At 37.7% G+C, this 21,776-nt stretch overlaps 1 protein-coding gene and 1 long non-coding RNA gene across 3 annotated transcripts in view; both read right to left on the bottom strand.

Annotated features, from left to right (window-relative positions):
- The window catches only part of HBP1 (HMG-box transcription factor 1), a 31,207-nt gene that overhangs the window by 7,459 nt on the left and 1,972 nt on the right, over positions 1–21,776 (bottom strand). For both annotated transcript variants that reach the window (XM_055590253.1, XM_055590254.1), the window contains exons 2-8: positions 13,925–14,108; positions 11,614–11,842; positions 7,623–7,758; positions 7,155–7,266; positions 6,954–7,066; positions 4,703–4,859; positions 3,890–4,034 (exon numbers count right to left, since the gene is read on the bottom strand). In XM_055590253.1, the coding sequence (XP_055446228.1) occupies positions 3,890–4,034; positions 4,703–4,859; positions 6,954–7,066; positions 7,155–7,266; positions 7,623–7,758; positions 11,614–11,842; positions 13,925–14,108 (1,076 nt within the window). The remainder of the gene's footprint in view (positions 1–3,889; positions 4,035–4,702; positions 4,860–6,953; positions 7,067–7,154; positions 7,267–7,622; positions 7,759–11,613; positions 11,843–13,924; positions 14,109–21,776) is intronic.
- LOC129659139 (uncharacterized) lies at positions 15,647–18,735 on the bottom strand. Its single transcript, XR_008717809.1, has 2 exons — positions 18,619–18,735; positions 15,647–18,184 (listed from the first exon to the last, which is right to left on the bottom strand). It is a non-coding gene; the product is annotated as an uncharacterized LOC129659139 (long non-coding RNA).

Genomic DNA, 21,776 nt, shown 5'->3' with positions numbered 1-21,776 from the left:
ACCAATAATACAACCCTACAGGTAATCCTGTAGCCTGTTCACTCATCTCTAAAATGAAGAGAATACATGCTATGCAATGCTGCATAGCTGGAAGAACAGACTATATAAGACAGGCAAGCTCACAGGTACTGTAGTGAAGTATCAATTATTATTGAAAAAGTAGCCTAGATTGGTAAAATGACTATCCCTAAACCTGCCCAGGGATGCCTAGAAGATTGGCCTCAATGCCCAATTGTCTCAAATGGGCTTCTTCAAATCAAATTCTCACTTGGAAGCTTCCTTTCTACAGCAGAGCCACAAATTGTGTTTAAGAGCTCACCAGTTTATTGCTGACTTCTGGTCCTCTGCAAGCTAACATCTACTCACATGCCCTTCCCCAACCAGCATGACCCAAAAGCACCTATTGTGTTGCCAACAATGCCTAGCTGGGTACTATACATTCTAGTCTTCACAACAAGGAGTAGAGTTAGGTGGTATTACTTCCATTTTACAGTTAAAGCACTGAGGCTTGCATTTGCAAAAAGAGAGTAAGTCGAATCTAAAATACAACACAGGGAATTCCTTGGCGATCCAGCATTTAGACTCTGTGATTTCACTGCCTAGAGCCTGGGTGGGCACTAAGATCCTGCAAGCCAGATGGCATGGCCAAAACAGAACAGACTTGTCGATGCCAAGGGGGAGGAAGGGCGTGGGAGGGAAGGACTGGGAGTTAGGAAATGCAAAAATTATTATATACAGAATGGATAAACAGCAAGGTCCTACTGTACAGCACAGGGAACTATATTCAATTCACTGATAAGCCATGTGTAAAAGAACATACGAATGTGTAATAAAACTTAAAAAAATAACAAATAGGATATTTCTAATATTACTAATGTTCTACATTGGCCACGCCCAGAGATAACCACTCTCCTGAACTGTTTATCATTCCCCCTTCCAGTAATTTTATTATAAAAGACATTCATAAACGATAAAACTGTAACACTGTTAAAACGGCAACTATGTTAACATGTTATATTAGAATGTTTCATTGTGCAGAAAAAAACACACAGCCTGTAAGGGTTACTTACAGGCCGGCAATGACTAGCATTTGGAATTAGGATTTCAAGAGGGTTCCCGTCATTCCCACAACTGGTTAAGTGGATCACTGTTCCTAAACTGTGGGTACTGAAAATACTGTTTACCCTAAACACCTGCTTTGGTACATGCCAGGCAGAGCCTGTGCACCCAGCTCCCAATAAAACCTCTAGTGTTCCATGTCTAATAAGCTTCCTGGCAGATGACAATTCCAACGTGTTGTTACAACCCCCTGCTGAGGGAAATAAGCTTGTCCTGTGTGACTCCACAGGGAGAGGACTCCTAGAAACCGGGCTTCACGAGACTTAAGCCTATGCCTTTCCTTTTCACAATTTTGCTTCATATCCCTTCACTGTAAGAAATCATAGCTATGCATGTGACTCAGTACTGAATCCTGTGAGTCCTCCCAGTAAGACACTGAACCTGGGGGTTAACTTAAGGATCCCTAACCTAACTGTATAACGTATATTTTATATACAACGTGTGTTAGTCACTTAGTCGTGTCCAACTCTTTGTGACCCCATGGATAGTAGCCAGCCAGCCTCCTCTGTCCATGAGATTTGCCAGGCAAGAATACTGGAGTGGATTGTCATTTCCTTCTCCAGGGGATCTTCCTGACCCAGGAATTGAACCTGGGTCTCCTGTATTGCTGGCAGATTCTTTACCATCTGAGTCATAGAAAGATTATATAAATTTTTACTTAACATTTCTAAAGTTGATCCATGTTTAAAAATGCATGTCTAAGGTGGCACTAGTGATAAAGAATCTGGTTCAATCCCTGTGTTGGAAAGATCCCCTGGAGAAGGGAATGGCAACCCACTCCAGTATTCTTGCCTGGGAAATCCAAGGACAGAGGAGCCTGGCAGGCTACAGTCCATTGGGTCGCAAAAGAGTCAGACACAAATGAGCACACACAAGATTCATTTCTTTTCCACTGACAAAAAGAATTCCATTGCATGAATGTATTCACATCCAGTTTCCAGTGAATGAGTACTGATACTGTGTCCATGCTTTTGCTATCATGAGCAACACAGCTATGAGCTTCACACATCTCCTAGTGCATGTCTACAAGCATTTACTCTCTTTGGTGTACATACAGAGGAATGGAACTGCTGATATTTGGTGGCTGATAATAAAGCCAAATTATCTTCCAAAATTTTTGTATCAGTTTACACTCTCACCAAAACATTAGAGGTATCATGAATCTACATCCTAAGAATACTGAGTATCAGACCTTCACACTGTCTTGTTTTTCAAAGATGACTGTTATGAAAGAATCAAACAGCATTTAGATTCCAATCTTAGGGACGTTTAATGAGCATACAGCCTGGGCCAGGCCCTGTGCTGGTTACCTTTCTTTCCTTTTTAACAGTCTCACTTACGCTTTCAAAATAAAAACATATTAACCTTATATTGGACTTCCCTGGTGGCTCAGATGGTTAATTGTCTGTCTACAATGTGGGAGACCCGGGTTCAATCCCTGGGTCGGGAAGTTCCCTGGAGAAGGAAATGGCAATCCACTCAGTACTATTGCCTGGAAAATCCCATGGACAGAGAAGCCTGGTAGGCTACAGTCCATGGGGTCGCAAAGAGTCGGACACGACTGAGCAATCTTCACCGTAATCTAACTGGATGAAGTAAAATTGTCAGCCCAGCAAAACTCTTCAGAATTCTCTACTTAAATGCTTATGAATTTGTTAATTATCACAAAGAAACAACAGGTCTTAAAATCCTAGATATTATATTCAGACTTTCTCTGCATCCCTTCTGGGAGAAGGGTGACCCAACTGCCCCCATCTTCCCAAGACTGAGGGGTTTCCAGGGATGCAGGACTTTCAGTGCTAAAACCAGAAAAGTTCCACAAAAATTCAGACAGTTGGTCAACCTTCTTGAGTGTCAGCACATATGGGTTCTTATCCTATTCTACAACTTGTTAAACAAGGTGATCTCAAGAAAAAAATCACTTTCTTCAAGTCTTTCCAAATATCAATTTTTTTGCTATTCTCACAATTGTTAATCCATACAACTAAAGACCTTGGTCAAATTGAGTATTAAAGAGTTAACTAAAGGAAAAAGGATACAATTAAAAGATTAATGAACTGGTTCAAAACAGCTGGCTAGATTTAACAAATTTTTTTTAACTCTCAGAGCTGATCTATTTCAGTAGGACCTTGTTGTTTATCTAGTATATGTATACAATTTGTATCTTCTAATCTCAAACTAATTTATCCCTCCCTATCCCCCTCAGGTAAATTTTTCAGGTAAGTTTTTCAGTCTGTAAGTCTATCTATTTTGTAATAAGTTCATTTGTATCTTTTTTTAAAGATTCCACATTTAAGTGATTTCATAAGGAATTTGTCTTTCACTTACTTAGTATAATCATCTCTGCGTCCATCCATGTTGCTCCAAATGGCATTATTTCATCCTTTGTAAAACTTCTCTAGAATTACTATTTTACTGTAATTACTAAGTATTTTTTCATTTATTGTTATACTGTTGACCCTTAAACAATGTGGGTTTGAACTGCATGGGTCCACTTAAACACGGATTTATTTTTTTCAATAGTAAATACTACTCAGTCCATGGTTGGTTGAATTTGCCTACACGAAAAGCTGGCTATAAGTTATATGTGGATTTTCAACTGTGTGGGGTCAGTGTCCCTAACACTTGTGCTGTTCAAGGGTTGACTGTACATACTTCTCCTAAGTAGTCCTTTTTAATTCTCACATCTTTAAAGGTTTAACTTCCTAAATAGCAATCATTAGGGAGATTAAGAGTTAACAGAGGAAAAAAAAGATTTATTTACTATTACCTTTTAAATGTATCAAAAACACCTGAATCATCAAAATTAATGGCATCGGGGTGTCCAGGAGGTAGACATACATCACCAATATGAATTTCACAACATGGAATGCCATGCTGTACCACAGTCAAGCTTGGATAAAATGATGACCAACCTAAAGTTAAATCAAACAGTCATTACATAAAGGATAGAGACTGACATAAAGCACCCAAATTATTTCTTAGACATGTCACCTCTGAGTCTTAAAAATAAAAAGTTAATATTTCAGAGATTTTTAATACAAGTCATGTATCTTTGCCACAAAACAAATCCAAGTATTTTATTTAAGCAATGCAAAAAGCCCTCCAAAACTAGTTTAATTCAGCATTTTACTAATGTATCAATTCTATCAATCAGTACTCCATCTACCTACAAGATAGTAAGTGATAAATGATGATGATTGAGACCATGAAATAGTCTCTGAATCATTACATTTGATACTCTGTTAATGTGACTCAGGTAAAGCATACTTGGCCTGTAAACCAAATTTCAATTACCAGAATATTTCATTCCCCAAATTATATCAAGACCATAGAGAGCTTATAGTATACACTACATGAATCTACAAGTTCATACCCACAGGAAGTAGAGCTCCACCTGACTACTGGTAAGAGATTTAAACATCAGTAGGTATTATAAGGCATTTCCTATGGTAGTTTTAGTGTGAAAGAAGATTCCCTTCAAAAGTTTTTTCTTAATCATCAAAAATCACGCCATAAGACGTAACTATAGATTTAAGAAGCTTTCTTTAAAAGTTATGACAAATTCAAATTGAAGCCCTACCTTTATTTTTAACATAGAAAGGGTGGTCCAGTTTACACTCTACAGTAAGTAAACCATCTTCCACTGTACCGGGATCAAAAGTCAACTTCAGTACAGACTCACCAAATGATACACTTTCTTCATGTGATAACAACTTTAGACCATCAGAACCATAGCCCTGGAAATACATGCATAGAGCAAATAAATTGGCAATGTTCAGTTCAACATGGAGTGATGTTCCTATAACGTGTAAGATTTTGTAGAAAAGGTAAAAATAAGATGGGATTCTTGCCATTGAGGAGCTATCAACCCAGTAGTGAAGAAAAGCAAATATATAAATTACTACAATATAAAGCAGACTGGAATCACTACTTCAATGTAAAAATAAATAGTGCTATATGGAGTTTAATATTAACTCCAGGAGATTAAGGGGCTTTCAATTCCCATGTGAAATGGAATCTAGAAGCACTCTCCTTATACCAGCAAGAGTTTTAACTAGCAACTTCTTTGGAGAGTGCTGAGTATTTGCTAAAAATACAAGATGAATTCAGAGGTGGGGCAAATAAGGCTGCAAAGAAGGGCCCAGTTAGTAAGTAAGTAAGTAAAGGCATCTTAAAGACTGGCAAAGTGCTCAAGCTCTCCTTTGAGAAGGATCTGGAAAGTCAATGAAAGTATTATTATTAATGACTCAATTTTATGATGATGACAAAGACTACAGATAAAAGCTATCTCTAGTATTCAGTTTATTTGAAGATTCAACAGGAGAAACCCACTACAGTCTTGAATTGACAACTGCAATGGTGGTAGAACTGGGCTGAATAAATTCAACCAGTATTTACTGAGTGCTTAGTAGATGCTAGGTGCTAGGCTCTGAAACACATGATCCCTACCCTTAAATTCACAGAAAGACAAAAGAGACAGACATGCCAATGGCTAGCCATAATATCCAATCAAAGTTGACTAATGAAAGAAAATGATAAACATAAGAAGTCTTGAAATAGAATGGATCAACTGAATATGAAGGGAGGAAAGGAAATAGTTAACTTCATGTTTTGAATGAAGCAACCAAGAAGATTTTGAATCTGGCAATCAAGAAAAGATAATAATACTCCTAAAAGAAAGGAGGAAAACAGCCTGGAGGGGAAGAAAAAGGCAGTCCAGTGTTGGTTATACTAATAACTAGATTAAAGAATCTTCTGATTCTTCAAGCTATAAGAACTTAAAATCAATCCAATTCCATCTTACAAAGCAGGAAGCCAACACCCAGTGGGGCAGACAAACTGCGCAAGACCAGTCACGCAAATGTTAGTAGCTGCTGGCAGAGCACAAAAGAACAGCACAGCTCTCCTGACTCCAAGACCAGAGCAGTTTCCATGGGCCACAAGGAATTGCTTTGAACATTATCATCAGTGAAGAAGTGGTAAACAGAGTGAGGAGGGGTAGACCTTATCTAACATTCAACATCATGGGCAGACAAGTCAACAGCAAAAAAAACTCAAGACACCAGAAGGAAAATCATGCTCCACAAATCAAAAGAAGACAATCCACTGTGCAGAATGCTGCAGAAATGACAAACCAAGCAGATTTCTAATCAGAATGAAACTAGTAACCTTTTACACAATTCTAGTAGAGCTATAGAGGCCAAAAAAGACTACAGTGAACTTGACTATACGGTGCTTGTTACAGCATGAAGGAAAACTGAAGGCATCAAGACTATCTTTCTCAAGGACTTAACAGTAACAGCGGGCTCAAAACAGGAATTTTTAGACAAGCACACTTCACAGGCCCATTTTCTCTGCCCAAAGTGGAGATGGAGAAAGTGAAGACTTCAAAGATAAAGGTTTCATCAGTATTTATCCACTGCTACCCATTACTGCCTTTGCTTACCGACTCAGAAAATACCAGCATTTTATTGGGTCATTTTAAAAGTAACTCAACTCTCTATCCATGGGGGAATTAACCACTTCGTAGATTACCTAAGCTAAGGCTTTGGTTTATTTATTCATTTTATGTTTAATGCCAGTTTAGTTTTCCCTAAAATGCAATGTGTAAAAAGTGCTAAGAAATACTCTTTTTTCCCATCTAAGAAAGCTTCATTATCAAGGTATGATCTCAAGTCACTGTTGTTCTCACCAAGAGGATTCACAAAAGCTCCTCCCAAAACATAGGATGCCATTTAACATAAAGCAAGTGGAGGATACATCTGTAGATTAATAAAAAACCTGTGCTCCCTTTGAAAGACTTGGAAAAGTTGAAAGAATTTTAAATCAACCTTGTGAGTGCCCATCTGGAGATCTTCCTCATTATCACAGCCTTCGGTTCTAGCAAAATCTTCCACATTCTGCCATTCCTTATTGCTTCCCTTATGAAAGCACAGTCGTGTGCCTAAAGTTGAAATAAAAAACAAATATTAGATATGTGATCAGTGTGTTTGCTACACATGTAAACTAAAGAATTCAAGCCTTTTTTTAACCTTTCAAAAAACAGTGCCAAGCAGTTGAAGGCCAGGAATTGCACCACCCCAAGTCATCATCATCTGAGAGGGAGGACATGCAGAAAATGCCAGATTCTGACTCACTGTTTGCCTGTGGAAAAAAGCATCACAAACTTTTTAGTTTTTATTTTCAACATATTTTGTTAATATGTGTCTTCAGACTTTATTAGTAGGTAACTTACTTATTTTAAACTGTGGGAGAAAAAAACTGCCTTCTGACGTTTTGGGAAGTTTAGTTAAATGTATTTTCTTACTGGTAATTCTGAATTTTTCTAACAGTTATTAGAGCTGTACATATAAAATCAAACTCAGATCACTAACAGAAAAACGAGACAGACTATTTTCCATCTGTGTGTACTTCAGAAGACACTCTTAGTGAAGGAAAAGTTAATGTTTTTCAGCTGCTGTGCAAACGTCATAAAAGTTTAATTTCATAAATGAACTTACCCTTTCATGTCTGACTGGTGTTTGCTCCTTCCAGTGATGAGGGAAGGCCGGCTCACCCTTAGAAGAGGCCACCGGTGGAGGGCGTGCGTAGGAATGTAAACTTTTGCTAGTAGCTATGATGTGTACAGGAGATGATCTAAAATAAATCAGCCACTTTAGTTACAAAGCAAAGGTCCTTAAATTAGGGCTTTCCTTTTGATGAAAAGAACTTCACATTCACCACACCAGTGTTATTACATGTAAGACACCTATGGGAAACACTGGTGAAGATAACAAAAATGTCATCTATAGTGTGTTGTTTATAACTTCTTTCCCTCTTCACACATTTTAAACACTTTTTTTCAGATAATATAAATTCCAAATTACTGTTTCCTTCATTTATTCACTCATTTTTGTATCACTAAATACAAACAAATATACAGTTTCCTTCATGAAAGATGATGCCCCCTCGTGTAGGGCTCCCTGTCCCTTTCTATCTTACTCTGATGTGGTCACTAAATCTCAATCTGAACAGGGCCTCCAAGCTCTGTGACAAACTCGGAACTCTTTAGCTACCAACCACCTGCAGGCTCAATGAATTACCTGAAGCTGAGATGTTTAAACTTATTATAGTAGAAAACAGCCTATTTGCAAAGCAGCTACACATAAAGCCAGCTACTTCAACCCCCAGGATCACCTTAAAAAGTAAGCTACTTCCCCCCCTTTTCTGTCAAAGGTCTCTTTACCAGGCAGCACTCCCTTCAGAGTACATGGGGCTCTCAAGAACACACTAAAATCCTTCCCCCACAAACATATGGGAGGGGTAAGAATAAACAGCAGGCCCATACAGGGCAAGCACTAATGTGACCTGATTCAGGAGACTGGAAAGCAGCAGAGAAGACTTAGGGTCAACTGAAAGTCCCAAATCAGGACAATGCACAATGTCAGCTAGGGATCTGGTCTTTAACAGAAAAATGTCTGCAGTGCCTGTACTAATCCTCTAACAACAGGAGGGCATCTTTCCTCCTTACTTTCCAATTCTGCCCTTACTCTGTGAGAAATTTATTAGTCCCTCGAGTTTTCTAAACTTAATTAACATTTTTATTGTACCTTTGCAGAAATCACTCTACATATAAAACTATACTGTTTTCATGTTCACATAACTTAAGTAAAAACCCAAGTTAGTTTCCACGTATTTTAGCATACTCTCCAACCAATTTTCAAAATATAAATACTTAAATGTTTCATTTTTTATTTCTTCCTTTTGTTACACATTTACATATTTATTGAGTGGCCAAACTGTTGAAAATTCCTTAAGCTCATCCCTGCTTTCCTAATAAAAGAAAATTAAGTTTAGCAGTTCTTCTGTATAACCATTTAAAAGAGAACAACATAATGTTCTAAAACGTGTGTGGCCTAAATGCTCTATAAAAATTAATATGCTAGATGTGTCTGAATGACTAACACCATGGTCTCCTTATCCCTCTATCTATGCAAGCATTAATATAAATTTTATCTGTCCTCAACCCCTTGACACTCTACAGTTACAACTTCAGACATCCAGAAGCTCAATAACTAACAGTTTGACAATCTACAGGAAGTCATAGAGAATAGCTATAGACCACTGACCGAGTTAGAGGCCAGGCAGAACAGCAGAGTGTTACCGTGCCTCGTTCCCGAGGAAGAAGGGAAGCACAGAAAATGTGGTGGGGAATTTACACCTTTAAGGAGCTACTCCTTTTAACTATTTTTTTTAAACATTAATTTTCTTCTGAGGGCTTTATTCAGCTTTCCATCAATTATTAAACCTCTAGTTTGTTGTGAAAAATGAAAATTACTATCTCAACTAAAATTGGGGGAAAAGGAAGTCCAATAGTAAAATCTGGATTTTCTGTTTTTAATTATAAAAGAATTTTTCATTTTTTGACTCAAAGATTACAATAAAAACTGGGACAATAAAGGAAGAAATACTTTGAAAAGTCAACTTTTCATCCTCGTGGAAATTTTCATGGTCTTAAACTGAAGTTAATTAAATTGAATTTGCCCTAATCAAGACCAATATCCTGCTGAAGAGAAGAAAAGCAGGATAACTTGCTGGGATGCAAGAAAACCAAGGCTCCACACCTAACAAGTTTATTTTTTAGCAAAGAATTACACTAACTTACGAACACTACCAAAATTCAGTTATTCCTACATCAGTGTATATGGACCCTGGTCTACCCACCCACATGAGTGCAAATCTGGGTTACTTCTCTTCCTTATAAACTATCATATTTATCTATGTCTTTTTAAATAGTCAACTTTATAAGCTGGGGATAATTAATAAAATATTATCCATTTAGTTCTCTCTAGAAACCTATATGCAGGTCAGGAAGCAACAGTTAGAACTAGACATGGAACAACAGACTGGTTCCAAATAGGAAAAGGAGTACATCAAGGCTGTATATTGTCACCCTGCTTATTTAACTTATATGCAGTTAAATCATCATGAGAAACACTGGGCTGGAAGAAGCACAAGCTGGAATTCAAGATTGCCAGGAGAAATATCAATAACTTCAGATATGCAGATGACACCACCCTTATGGCAGAAAGTGAAGAGGAACTAAAGAGCCTCTTGATGAAAGTCAAAGAGGACAGTGAAAAAGCTGGCTTAAAGTTCAATGTTCAGAAAACTAAGATCATGGCATCTGGTCCCATCACTTCATGGGAAATAGATGGGGAAACAGTGGAAACAGTGTCAGACTTTATTTTTTGGGGCTCCAAAATCACTGCAGATGGTGATTGCAGCCATGAAATTTAAAAGACACTTACTCCTTGGAAGGAAAGTTATGACCAACCTAGAGAGCATATTGAAAAGCAGAGACATTACTTTGCCAACAAAGGTTCATCTAGTCAAGGCTATGGTTTTTCCAGTGGTCATGCATGGATGTGCGAGTTGGACTGTGAAGAAAGCTAAGCACTGAAGAATTGATGCTTTTGAACTGTGGTGTTGGAAAAGACTCTTTCGAGTCCCTTGGACTGCAAGGAGATCCAACCAGTCCATCCTAAAGGAGATCAGTCCTGGGTGTTCATTGGAAGGACTGATGCTAAAGCCGAAACTCCAATACTTTGGCCACCTCATGTGAAGAGTTGACTCACTGGAAGACTCTGATGCTGGGAGGGATTGTGGGCAGGAGGAAAAGGGGACGACAGGATGAGAAGGCTGGATGGCATCACTGACTCGATGGACATGAGTCTGAGTGAACTCCGGGAGTTGGTGATAGACAGGGAGGCCTTGCATGCTGCAATTCATGGAGTCACAAAGAGTTGGACACGACTGAGCGACTGAACTAAACTGAGGAATATTAGGTGGAAGATTCCATAATTTTATAGAACAATAATTCATTTTCTTAAACTCTGGTCTGGGTAAATGAAACAGTGGGTTTTTTTTTTTTACCAATGAGAGTCTACTTCGAGAAATTCAAGATTTCAATATCAGCAAACATATACATAGGATCACATACACTGTGGGAAAAAAAAGAAAACTTAGACCAAAAAGAACCAAATTCAAAGTTGACTAAGTTTAAAATATAATGTTTATTTTAATTATGGCTCTTTAGAAAACTTTCATTTCTCTAAGCAAAAAATATAAATAAAAGCATTCTTGGTCTGATGTATTTCTTGATGACTTTAAACCATTTAAGACTCAGTTCTCATATTACTTTTATCTAATCCTCAAAGTATGAAATAATGACTCAGGGTTAATACCTCTTTGATCATTTTAAGATAAATAGCTTAATTTTAATGACTTTAATAAAAAAAAATCTTTATTTAAATGATCAAGAGCATTATTACTTGTAAAACTGCTGCTGCTAAGTCGCTTCAGTTGTGTCTGACTCTGTGCGACCCCATAGATGGCAGCCAACCAAGATCCCCAGTCCCTGGAATTCTCCAGGCAACTTTTAAAACCAGGGAGGAAAAAAGTGTTTTGTAATGACAAAGTTTTCAGTTAAAATACAGCCAATGTTCCCACCTGTTGTAAAATGAGCACTGCATAAGTGGACTTTGTGGGCTGGTGGCAATATTTGCTAGTTCTGTTAGCCAATCCACTTCATTTTCACGGTAAGTATTTTCTGATATTTCTGAGGTATTTTGGTTCCAAGATGGTCTTGGATATTCTTGATGCGACACATCTGAACTTAGTTGGTATATGGCAGATTGAGTAGGATCACTCTGAACAGCCTGAAGTTCAGGAAGATCATCTGCAAATAAGCACACTCAAGATTATCAGAAGGAAATTACTAATACAGGAGACAATACTGTAATCACAGCTGGAAAAGAGGGCCTCAAATTTAGCTAGTTAATTTTGTGAGAGGAAAAGTGTAAATTCAAAATGTTTTTTTGAAAGAAACAAGTTTCAACTGAAAGAACAATGACATCTTATACATTTAAGGGTCAACAAAGCCTAACAGAAAAGTAAACTTAAATGTAAATGGATTAATGACTAAACTATGTATTTACCACAACTGTTACAAACTGTTCTGTTTGTGTTTTCTGACTCCCCACCTCCAGTTTTTCACAGGCTCACCTGGGAATAATCCCTATCCTATTCAGACATTTTTATGTTACCATGTTAATAAGGAAAAAGGCATTATATGGGTGCATATATGTACTTATTGTTCATACATCTGAATCTGCTAAACAAGATTACTACAATAAATGAAAACAACAATTTTCAAAGATGAAACTTAGATCATAGGAATGTTTAGGTACTACTTATTCAACTTTATCTACACCAAATTATTTATTTTTAATGAGAAACTCTAAACTCAGGAATATTTATTATTTTCCAAAAAAGTGTGTTCTCAAAAGGTAGTTCATGACAGACTTTCAGCTACCCAAGAAAGAAAACCAGAAAGAGAACCCAAGGACCACTCTTGTTCATGCCAAAACTACACTGTAAGCTAGACTGAATTCTAAAAAACTGAACTGGAAAAAAAAGCCTCTTGCAGGCCTCAAAAACAACAAAATCCCTTTGTGAATTTTTTTTACAAAATTTACACCTGTAAATTCTATGGATCCAATGGGTCTCTTCAATATATAAACCCAGAAGCTCTTGTAGACCTGAGAGCTCTCCTATATTGTCACAATAAAAGCACATACTCATTCCTATACAGGGAATATCCCAGAGTAACTCACTAAAACAGAAATGTCTGACAAGTACTAATTCAGGATATCCATTCATAAAACCTACTAGAAGGTATCCCTCCCTTCCCAAAGAAGCCAAAATACACCAACTGAAGATAATTCCACTCTGTAATGCTCATGGTGGTGGAGCTATTTCCCTTCCCTCATTGCCAACATCATTCTTTGACTATCACCTGTGTATTTACTGTGAAGGGTTCATTTCTGTCTTTCAAGTTAAGGAAACTACTTTTAAACTGAAGTCATGAGGGGCTGTAAAGTTTTTGACCTCCTGAGCTCTAGTTCCTGATTTCCTTCTGAAACCAACTAAAATGTGACAATGGAGAACCAAGTAATTGATTGAAACGATACTTTCCACTCAATAGTAACCACAACTCAATAAATATTTTGAGCTTAGCAAACCCTTAGCATGCCAACAGGTTATGTCTCAAGACCTTTAAGATCTTCAAATTCCCAAAGAAGACTCTACCATATAACCTCTTTTATTTCATCATTTATAAAATGAGGACAATCACATCTCGGATTTTGTGAACATTAGGCGAAAACGCATGTTAAATGGGGACAATGCCAAGATGAAAAGTGGGCAGCAAGACAAGCTCACTCATCGGCTGTTCATTCTCTTTAACACTTACCTCAAACCAGTAACATTCAAAGTCATACTTCAACACACCTACACAGTTCTATATATCATGCATCTTTGGAGTAGCTCAGCAGTATTGATAATTACAAATGTCTGATCCACCAGTTTCAAGTGTCCACTGGAATCTCCCCCATCACACCAACAAACCAGGCATAAAGGCATAGCCAGCATAATTTGCTGAGCTTACACGGATATTTCAAAAGTAACAGCTTTTGAAAAGCCACACCGCAAAGTTTTCATAAGGTGTTTAAAGGCTCATCTTAACCCACAAAGACAACTGAGTTTGAATTTGTAAATGAGTCTCTATGATAACCATAAATAGCCCAAAGTTATGTTGGTTTAAATAATACTTTATAAGCAATAACAAGAGAACACTGAAAGTTCCTGTGTACAAAACTTAACACACTTTTTAGCAATTCAAAGTGGGTGGAAAAGTTAGCTAAACATGAAAATTAATCCGAATCTCAGTGAAAATCCCTAAAAACTTAATTTTGTTTACCAAGTTCCATGTGCTCATCACAAGAGTTGTATCCAGGCGAGGACGGCAAAGTCTCCTTGCACTGCAGCAACTGCAGCGAGTCGCTCACTCCTGGCGCTCTCTTGTCCATGACTAGCAGGAGCTTCTGCACCGCATCAGGCATCTGGTTGCTCTTCACTTCCCACACCATGTTATGGCGCTCCGACTAAAAATGACACAAGAACAAAAAGTCAAGTCACGTGGTCTACGAAAGCATAAAATCAGAGACATCACAGTGTTGTATCTTTAATCATATATTGCCATCTGTATCCCCCTCAAAATAGCTACACATGGGACGACTGAAGGTCCATTCTATTTGGCACCTTTTTTGGAAGATTCCAATTTCTCCATTTATCAATTGTGTTCACTATTTTGTTTTCTCATCTTCTGAAAGTGAACAAGTGTACTGTTATAGTCTCTAAAGAACATTTGAGAGTTTCTTGGGATTTCCAGTGGTTAAGACTCCATGCTTAACACGCAGGGCCACAAGTTCAGTCTCTGGTTGGGGATCTAAGATCTTGTGGCCAAAACAAAAACATAAAGTAAAACAGAGTTTCTTAAAATGGACAAATATTGTACTTCTCATAAAAATGTTTTCTTAATGATAATTTGGAATCTAATCATAATAAAAAGGCTACTATTTTTACAAAGATGTATAATAGTAATGGGAAATTTAGCTAAACAAACAGTAAATCTACCATTATCTCAAGCTTACAAAATTGAAACAATGAAGAAAACAATATAAACTGATACACCTAAATAATTTCTCAGCTATGTCTACCAACTAAATTGTTATGAAAGTAAAATGAGGTTATACCTTTTACATTCTTGCCTTTGAACAATGATCAAATCAGTTATTTAATACAAGTGACAGCAGCAGGAAGAGTTCCTGATTTCTCAGGCTCCACCCAAATTTCATTTTTTAAAGTTCTAATGAAATATACCAACACACAAAATTCTAACATAGTTTTTTCCTCAAAATAAAACAATAAAATATACTGCTGGTAAAAGTCACTTAAAAAAATAAAGTTGGGAATTCCCTGCCGGTTCAGTGTTAGGAGTCGGTGCTTTCACTGCCAGGAGCCTGGGTCCAATCACTGGTCAGGGAACTAAGACCCCACAAGCCACATGTAGCATGGCCAAAAAAAACAGGCATTAAAAGTCAAGTACCGTAGCCCAGGCTAATCAAAAAATGCAGTGAAAAGATATTTAAACCAAAAGTTAAGTCATGACATAATCACCAACAAACACTGTCATTTTTTCTACAAAGGCTTTTTTCATGAATTTTCTTATTATGAAACATTATCCTGACTATAAAACATATGATCACTGTGGGGAAAAAAAAAAAACAAAAAAAGCTTTTCTTAGAAAAGAAAAAAGGAATTAGTAATTATTTCTAATTCCAACAACCTGAGTTACTGGGACATTTTGATGTTATTATCTAATGATCCAGTCTCTTTTTCACACAGACATCTACATTTTACCTAAACAAAATCATTTCTTTTTCTTCATATGTCATATTATATATAAATGAGACCTTTTCTTAACATTAAGTTCATAAACATTTGCCTGTTCATAAGCATTAAGTCTTTCAAAGATCTATTTTTAAAAATTAAATTATATATAATCACAGGAATTACCAAAATTTACTTATCCCTCCTACTACTAAACATGTTCCCCGTTTTTTCACTCTTAATTTATACATTCTTTTTTTTAAGTATTTGCTTACATCTGGTTATTTCTTTGAACTTCCAAGAGATAGATTAGTGGTTGGATGGCAATTAAACATCTTCTAAGGCTTACTCCTTGGAAGTAAAGTTATGACCAACCTAGACAGCATATTCAAAAGCAGAGACATTACTTTGCCAACAAAGGTCCGTCTAGTCTAGGCTTTGGTTTTTCCAGTGGTCATGTATGGATGTGAGAGTTGGACCATAAAGAAAGCTGAGCTCTGAAGAATGCATGCTTTTGAACTGTGGTGTTGGAGAAAACTCCTGAGAGTCCCTTGGACTGTAAGGCGATCCAACCAGTCCATCCTAAAGGAGATCAGTCCTGGGTGTTCACTGGAAGGACTGATGCTGAAACTGAAACTCCAATACTTTGGCCACCTGATACAAAGAGCTGACTCATTTGAAAAGACCCTGATGCTGGGAAAGTTTGAAGGCAGGAGAAGGGGACGACAGAGAATGAGATGGGTGGATGGCATCACCGACTCAATGGAGTCTGGGTGAACTCCAGGAGTTGGTGATGGACAGGGAGGCCTGGCGTGCTGCGGTTCATGGGGTCACAAAGAGTTGGACATGACTGAGCGACTGAACTGAAGGCTTTTGATACATACAGCTAAACTGACCATTGCCTTACTTTATTTCTAGTATTTTATTTCGCTTTCATATTTCTGCCTCAAATACGACTCATTTCTGGGGCACTTGGAGCCGGACACAATATAAACTGTAAGATGTACAATGGAGTAGTCAAGAGGGCACTCGGTTTGGTGTAAGGAAACATGGGTATGATTCCAGCTTGATCACTTACTAAATCTATGACCTAAATGACTGAGCTTCTCACTAATTCAGTATCTCCATATGGAAACAGGGCTCATGACACCTGCTCTCTCTTCTTCCCAGAGCAGTTGTAAAGTTGAAACAAAATGAGCAAAATAAAAAGTAAAATTATCTTTAAAAAATTTTTATCTGTAGACTGACATAGGGCAATATTATGCATATTTTGGATACTTAATCTCTTAACAGAACAGTTACTGAAAATAATTAACAATAGGAGCCAGACAGGCAGCTATTCCGCTTTGGTAGTTTCCTCCCTGCAAAATATGACAAAGTATCCAACACATCTCAATAAAAGTCACAGATCATACCATTACTTTAAGCAAGTAACAGTTTATCTAAAAGATGTCTGAGGCATTCCCAAGAAATGAACACTTTTCAGTTAGTACAATCTATTATGTAATAATCACAGTCTTATGATATAATTACAGCAAATACACTAGTGTATAACAAATAGCTTCCTACAAAATTGGTGGCCACAAGAGATGTGGCTAGTAACACAAATTGACTTCTCAAGCATAAATGGCCAAATCCTGGTTCTGAGCCTCCACTTTCTCATTGCAAAAGCTCAGCAAACTTAGCTTGATCTGTGATGCGCAACCCTGGGGGCACACAGGACCATGTCTGCTTCAAACCAATGATGCTCAAGCCCCGCCTTCCAGAGCATGTGATTTATTTGATCTGAGGTACAATCCTGTGCACTGGTTTTTACTTGTTTTCATTCAAACAAACTCCTGGTGCACTGGGAGAAGCAGCAGGCTAAAAATTATTGCCATATTCCTTTTTTATCTAAACATGTGTGTGTATATGTATAATATATTCAGTCATTTAATACATATTCTGTACAAGGCACTTTACTAGGTATTATGTTGAAACTCAATGATGAACAGTTTATCATGAATCTCAAGGAACCTGCACTTGAGTAGAAAGACAGAAGCAAACAACTGCAGTTCTATGGAGGCAGGGCTTGGCTATGAATGGGTACAAAAGGAAGGAAGGGAATTTCCTAATGAGAGAAACTACATGAGCAGACTCAGAGTAGCAAAGTACTGGATGAAATCAGAAGGACATAGAAGCCAAAGGCTAGGATATCTCCTGGTTGTCAATAATAAGGCTGGAAGGTAGACTGGGATCAGAATCTTTAATTCTAGTTTAGGAAAACTGGTTTGCCACTTTTTTTTTTTTTTTTTGAAACTAGGCTCCTGAGTTTATACATTTGCTACCTGCCAGCTATGTGCCCTGGACAATTTATTTAAAATCTTCATGCCTTGTTCATAAAATGGAAATAATAAAAGCACCTACATAGGTTGTTGTAAAAACTCAGTGAGCTCATGAATGTCAAAAGCTTACAATAGTGCCTAACAGAGCAAACTCTCAACGTAGAGTGGCCAGTATTATTATTAGCAACCAGCAAACAATGGGAACCGCTGCAAATTTTTGAATAGAAGTCTAACATAATCAGAACTATACTTCAAACATTTTTTGTCTATTTTAAAAAATCATATTGAAATACAACGAGTATGCAAGAACATCTATAATATACAGATACTTAAGGGAGAATGTTTTGAGAGCACAATATATTCACATTCCCAGTTTCTGTCTATGCCACTCACTCCCAGCTTCCTTTGCAAGAGTCCTCATGAGGGACTTCCCGGGTGGTCCAGTGGTTAAGACAATGCTTCCACTGCAGGGGGGACGGGTTCAATCCCTGGTCATGGAACTAAGATCCCACAAGCCACAGGGCAAGGCCACCCTCCCCCCCAAAAAAGGCAAAATAAGGCCCCCCAATGAAAGCCCCCTCCAGAAAAGCAGCAAGGCGCGCCCCCACCCCATGAAATACGTGGTAACTGGTAGTACCAGTGCAGATTCCTCCTTTAGTAATGCCCCAACAAGAAACAACTAGTTATTCTAGGTGGGTTCTTGGCGCAGCTAATATTAAGTTTAGTCGATTTTAACCCTTTCCACAGAAAACTTTCTGACATCCTAAGGATACAAGACACAATTTAACCTCACATAATGACTCAAATTTCATAGGAACATCTACTGGACATTTCACACACAGAAGTGATCGGCATAAATCAGTGCAAGCTGCACGCTCAAACATGAAAACCTTCTCACTTTTCCCCAGAGTTGCACTGGACACGTATGCCTCCTCAGCAGAGCTGCAGTCAGGCTGTCGTGTCCCACCGCCTGCAGGACTCTTCCCAGCTGGGTCTGCCCTCCCCCTCAGCAGGTCCCGGTGCCCAGCCACCATTTAGTGCACTCACGTCTCCTTGTAACTTCTAGCATCTCTTCAGCACTCTTAGGAATCTACCAACATCCCATCACAACACACCTTAAATGAAGGTTGAAGAAACATTTTGGTTTCAAAACAAAGAACAAAAGTATCACAGAAGTATTTGTTGAACTTGAGTTCTATGTGTTTGCACCTCTCACTGTTTGTACCTCTTACTGCACAAGGCTATCAAAAGTTTGGTCTTGAGATAGTGGAGATTCTCCTTCTCTAAACCTGTACAGTAAACAGAGTAACAGACTTGAAAATCAGACCATTTTCTCTTTAAAAAAAAAAAATTAAAGTTGAGAAAAAGGTAATCTAAGGTAGGTTAACTTAACCTCAAGATACCTCTACTGATCTCAGAAGAGCTAGTTGGAGGAAAAAAAACACACAAACAAAAACACATGCAATCAAAATTCAAACCAAACTTAAGTTTTTTTTGCCTGTTTTTGGCAAACTATTTGGGAGAAACAAGGCCTCTGATACAGTAAAGGAACACCAGAGAATCCGTATTCAAAATAACCCCTCACATACATCACACCAATTAAACATTCATTTTTAGAAACAAGCTTCTCTTTCAAACTTTCCCTGGTAGAGCTAACACTGTTGCTCGTTCATGCTGTTGTACGCTGCTTTGGTATTATAGGATTTGATATAGCAAGCCTGGTGGGCTGCCGTCTACGGGGTCGCAGAGTCGGACATGACTGAAGTGACTTAGCAGCAGCATACTGTGTTTTAGTTATCTCTGCACATGTCAACTCTCACTAGACTGGTGATTTTCAAAGAGTAAAATTATCCAGCAGTTGTACTCTGAAATGTCATGGTCAATATAACAAATTTTTACTGGGTGGAGATGAGACAGCCCTATTGCATCTATTTTGCAAACTTTCAGAAGTAAATATCCAAAAAAAAAAAGAAGTAAATATCCACAAAATCTCAATGAAAGGAAGAGATAACTACAAATGACCAACTTTCAGTGAATGAAAAAGGAAATTAGGTTTTACTAAATGCCTACCTGCCATTTGCCAAGCATTTCCACATACTTCATCTAATTTTGTATAAACTTCAAATCATATAAAGCTCAGAACAAAGTACTGTTCTGGATCAGGAGGGACTTCCCTGGCAATCCAGTGGTTAAGACTTCTGTGCTCCCACTGGAGGGGGCAAGGGTTCAACCCCTGGTCCCTGGTCGGGGAACTAAGATCTCACATGGTGTGCAGTGTGACCCCAAAAAATAAATACTATTCTGGATGATGAAAACAGGGCTCTAATGATTGAATCAGACCATTTTCCCTTCCCCCCACCCCCAAAATGAGAAAAAGGACAGAAGATATAGACCAACACAGATGAGACATCTAATTTCAATTACATTCAAGTGCCTGTCCTTGCCTGAATCTTTATCTTTTCATCACTATGGATAAAGGAAAAGGATACTCTCTGTGCCTCCCATAATCCCGAAGGACTTCTGTATGAAGCTCCAACTCTTTGGGGGAAGGAGGTGAAGAAATGGTAATTTACAATTATTTTGCATCTCTAACATGAGAAATTGAGGTGGTATTTAAAATGTATTACACAATCACAAGCTAAAATGAACCTCCATAACAAACTAGATTAAACACAAACTACACCAAATGCAGTTGAGGGCCTCCATGCGGTTCTTTCAGAAACTTCAAACCAAAGAGTTCAGAGAGATTTCTACAACTCTGGTTTGCCATAATGTTAACAGGGGAAAAAATCCACATCCCAATAGTGGGTGGTATTCTTTCCATAAAATGTTACTGTAGAGTATCACTTACTTATAGTGTCATTTCTATATATAAAGTAGAAAAAATAATTTTCTTCTCTAATTTAGTTGATCGAATTTTTTACAGCTAAATTGGTAGTAGTTTAGAAAAGCTATATGACTATGAACAATTTAACTTCTATGCCTCAGTTTTCTTTTTTGTAAAATGGCACCAGTCTACCTGTATCTACCTATACCATAATTATCCCAAGTATTAAAGACACTACGTGATACACCCTCTTAATGGTTCCAAAGCATTCCCTTAACTCATCAGTCACTGCTGCTGCTGCTGCTAAGTCGCTTCAGTCCTGTCCGACTCTCTGCAACCCCAGAGACGGCAGCCCACCAGGCTCCCCTGTCCAGAGCTTCTCCAGCAAGAACACTGGAGCGGGTTGCCATTGCCTTCTCCTCAGTCACTGCTGCCCAGTGCTAAATACATCTATACAAGTTCTTATTCATTTTGGGCTGATCTGACACAAAATACTGAAACTTGAAGAGAACACCAAACACACCACTACAAGCCATCTGTAAACCTGTTTAAAAGTACTATCAATATAAACAGTACGCAAGATAAGTCACTGCACGAAAACACTTGAATCTTTACATCATGTGTAACAACCTGAGAGAAAAGCTTTTCTAAACTACCAAAAACTTTAGAGAAGAAAATTTTTTCTTCTAATTTACAGAAAATGACAGTTTAAACTATGATATGAAATACCAAAGTAAATGCAGGTCAATATATGAAGGTATATGATTACTGTTGATGAGTTAGGCACAAACAAGAATATAAAATATCATTAAGAGAATATTTTTCCTGAATTTTGTAATATACAAAGTATTTGTCAACTTAAACATATCTGGTGTGATTTCTCATTCCAGGTAAATATCACTTTCATAATTAAAAGATAATGCGTGTAAAATACCTGGCATCGTTTAACACTGTACTACCTTAATTTACGGCAGAAAAATAAAGTACTAATATTTTCATTTCAAACAGAAATACAGAAGACCAGCTAGCTTCTCCCTCATAAAGCCCAGGCTATTTGCACTGAGCATTTAGGTAGTGAGGAAAAGGTCCGAAAAAATTAAAATACAGTGGTGGAAACAACTCTTAAAGTGATAGGACCATTTTTGAAGTCTGAGAAGCAAGCATTGTGAAACATGGAAAATTGTGGGAAATCCCGGGAGAAGGTAACTTTGAACTAAGGGGAAGACTTT

The sequence above is a fragment of the Bubalus kerabau genome, chromosome 8 (assembly GCF_029407905.1).
Source record: "Bubalus kerabau isolate K-KA32 ecotype Philippines breed swamp buffalo chromosome 8, PCC_UOA_SB_1v2, whole genome shotgun sequence".
Classification (NCBI taxonomy): Eukaryota; Metazoa; Chordata; class Mammalia; order Artiodactyla; family Bovidae; genus Bubalus; species Bubalus kerabau.
This window is presented reverse-complemented; position numbering and strand designations above follow the sequence as displayed.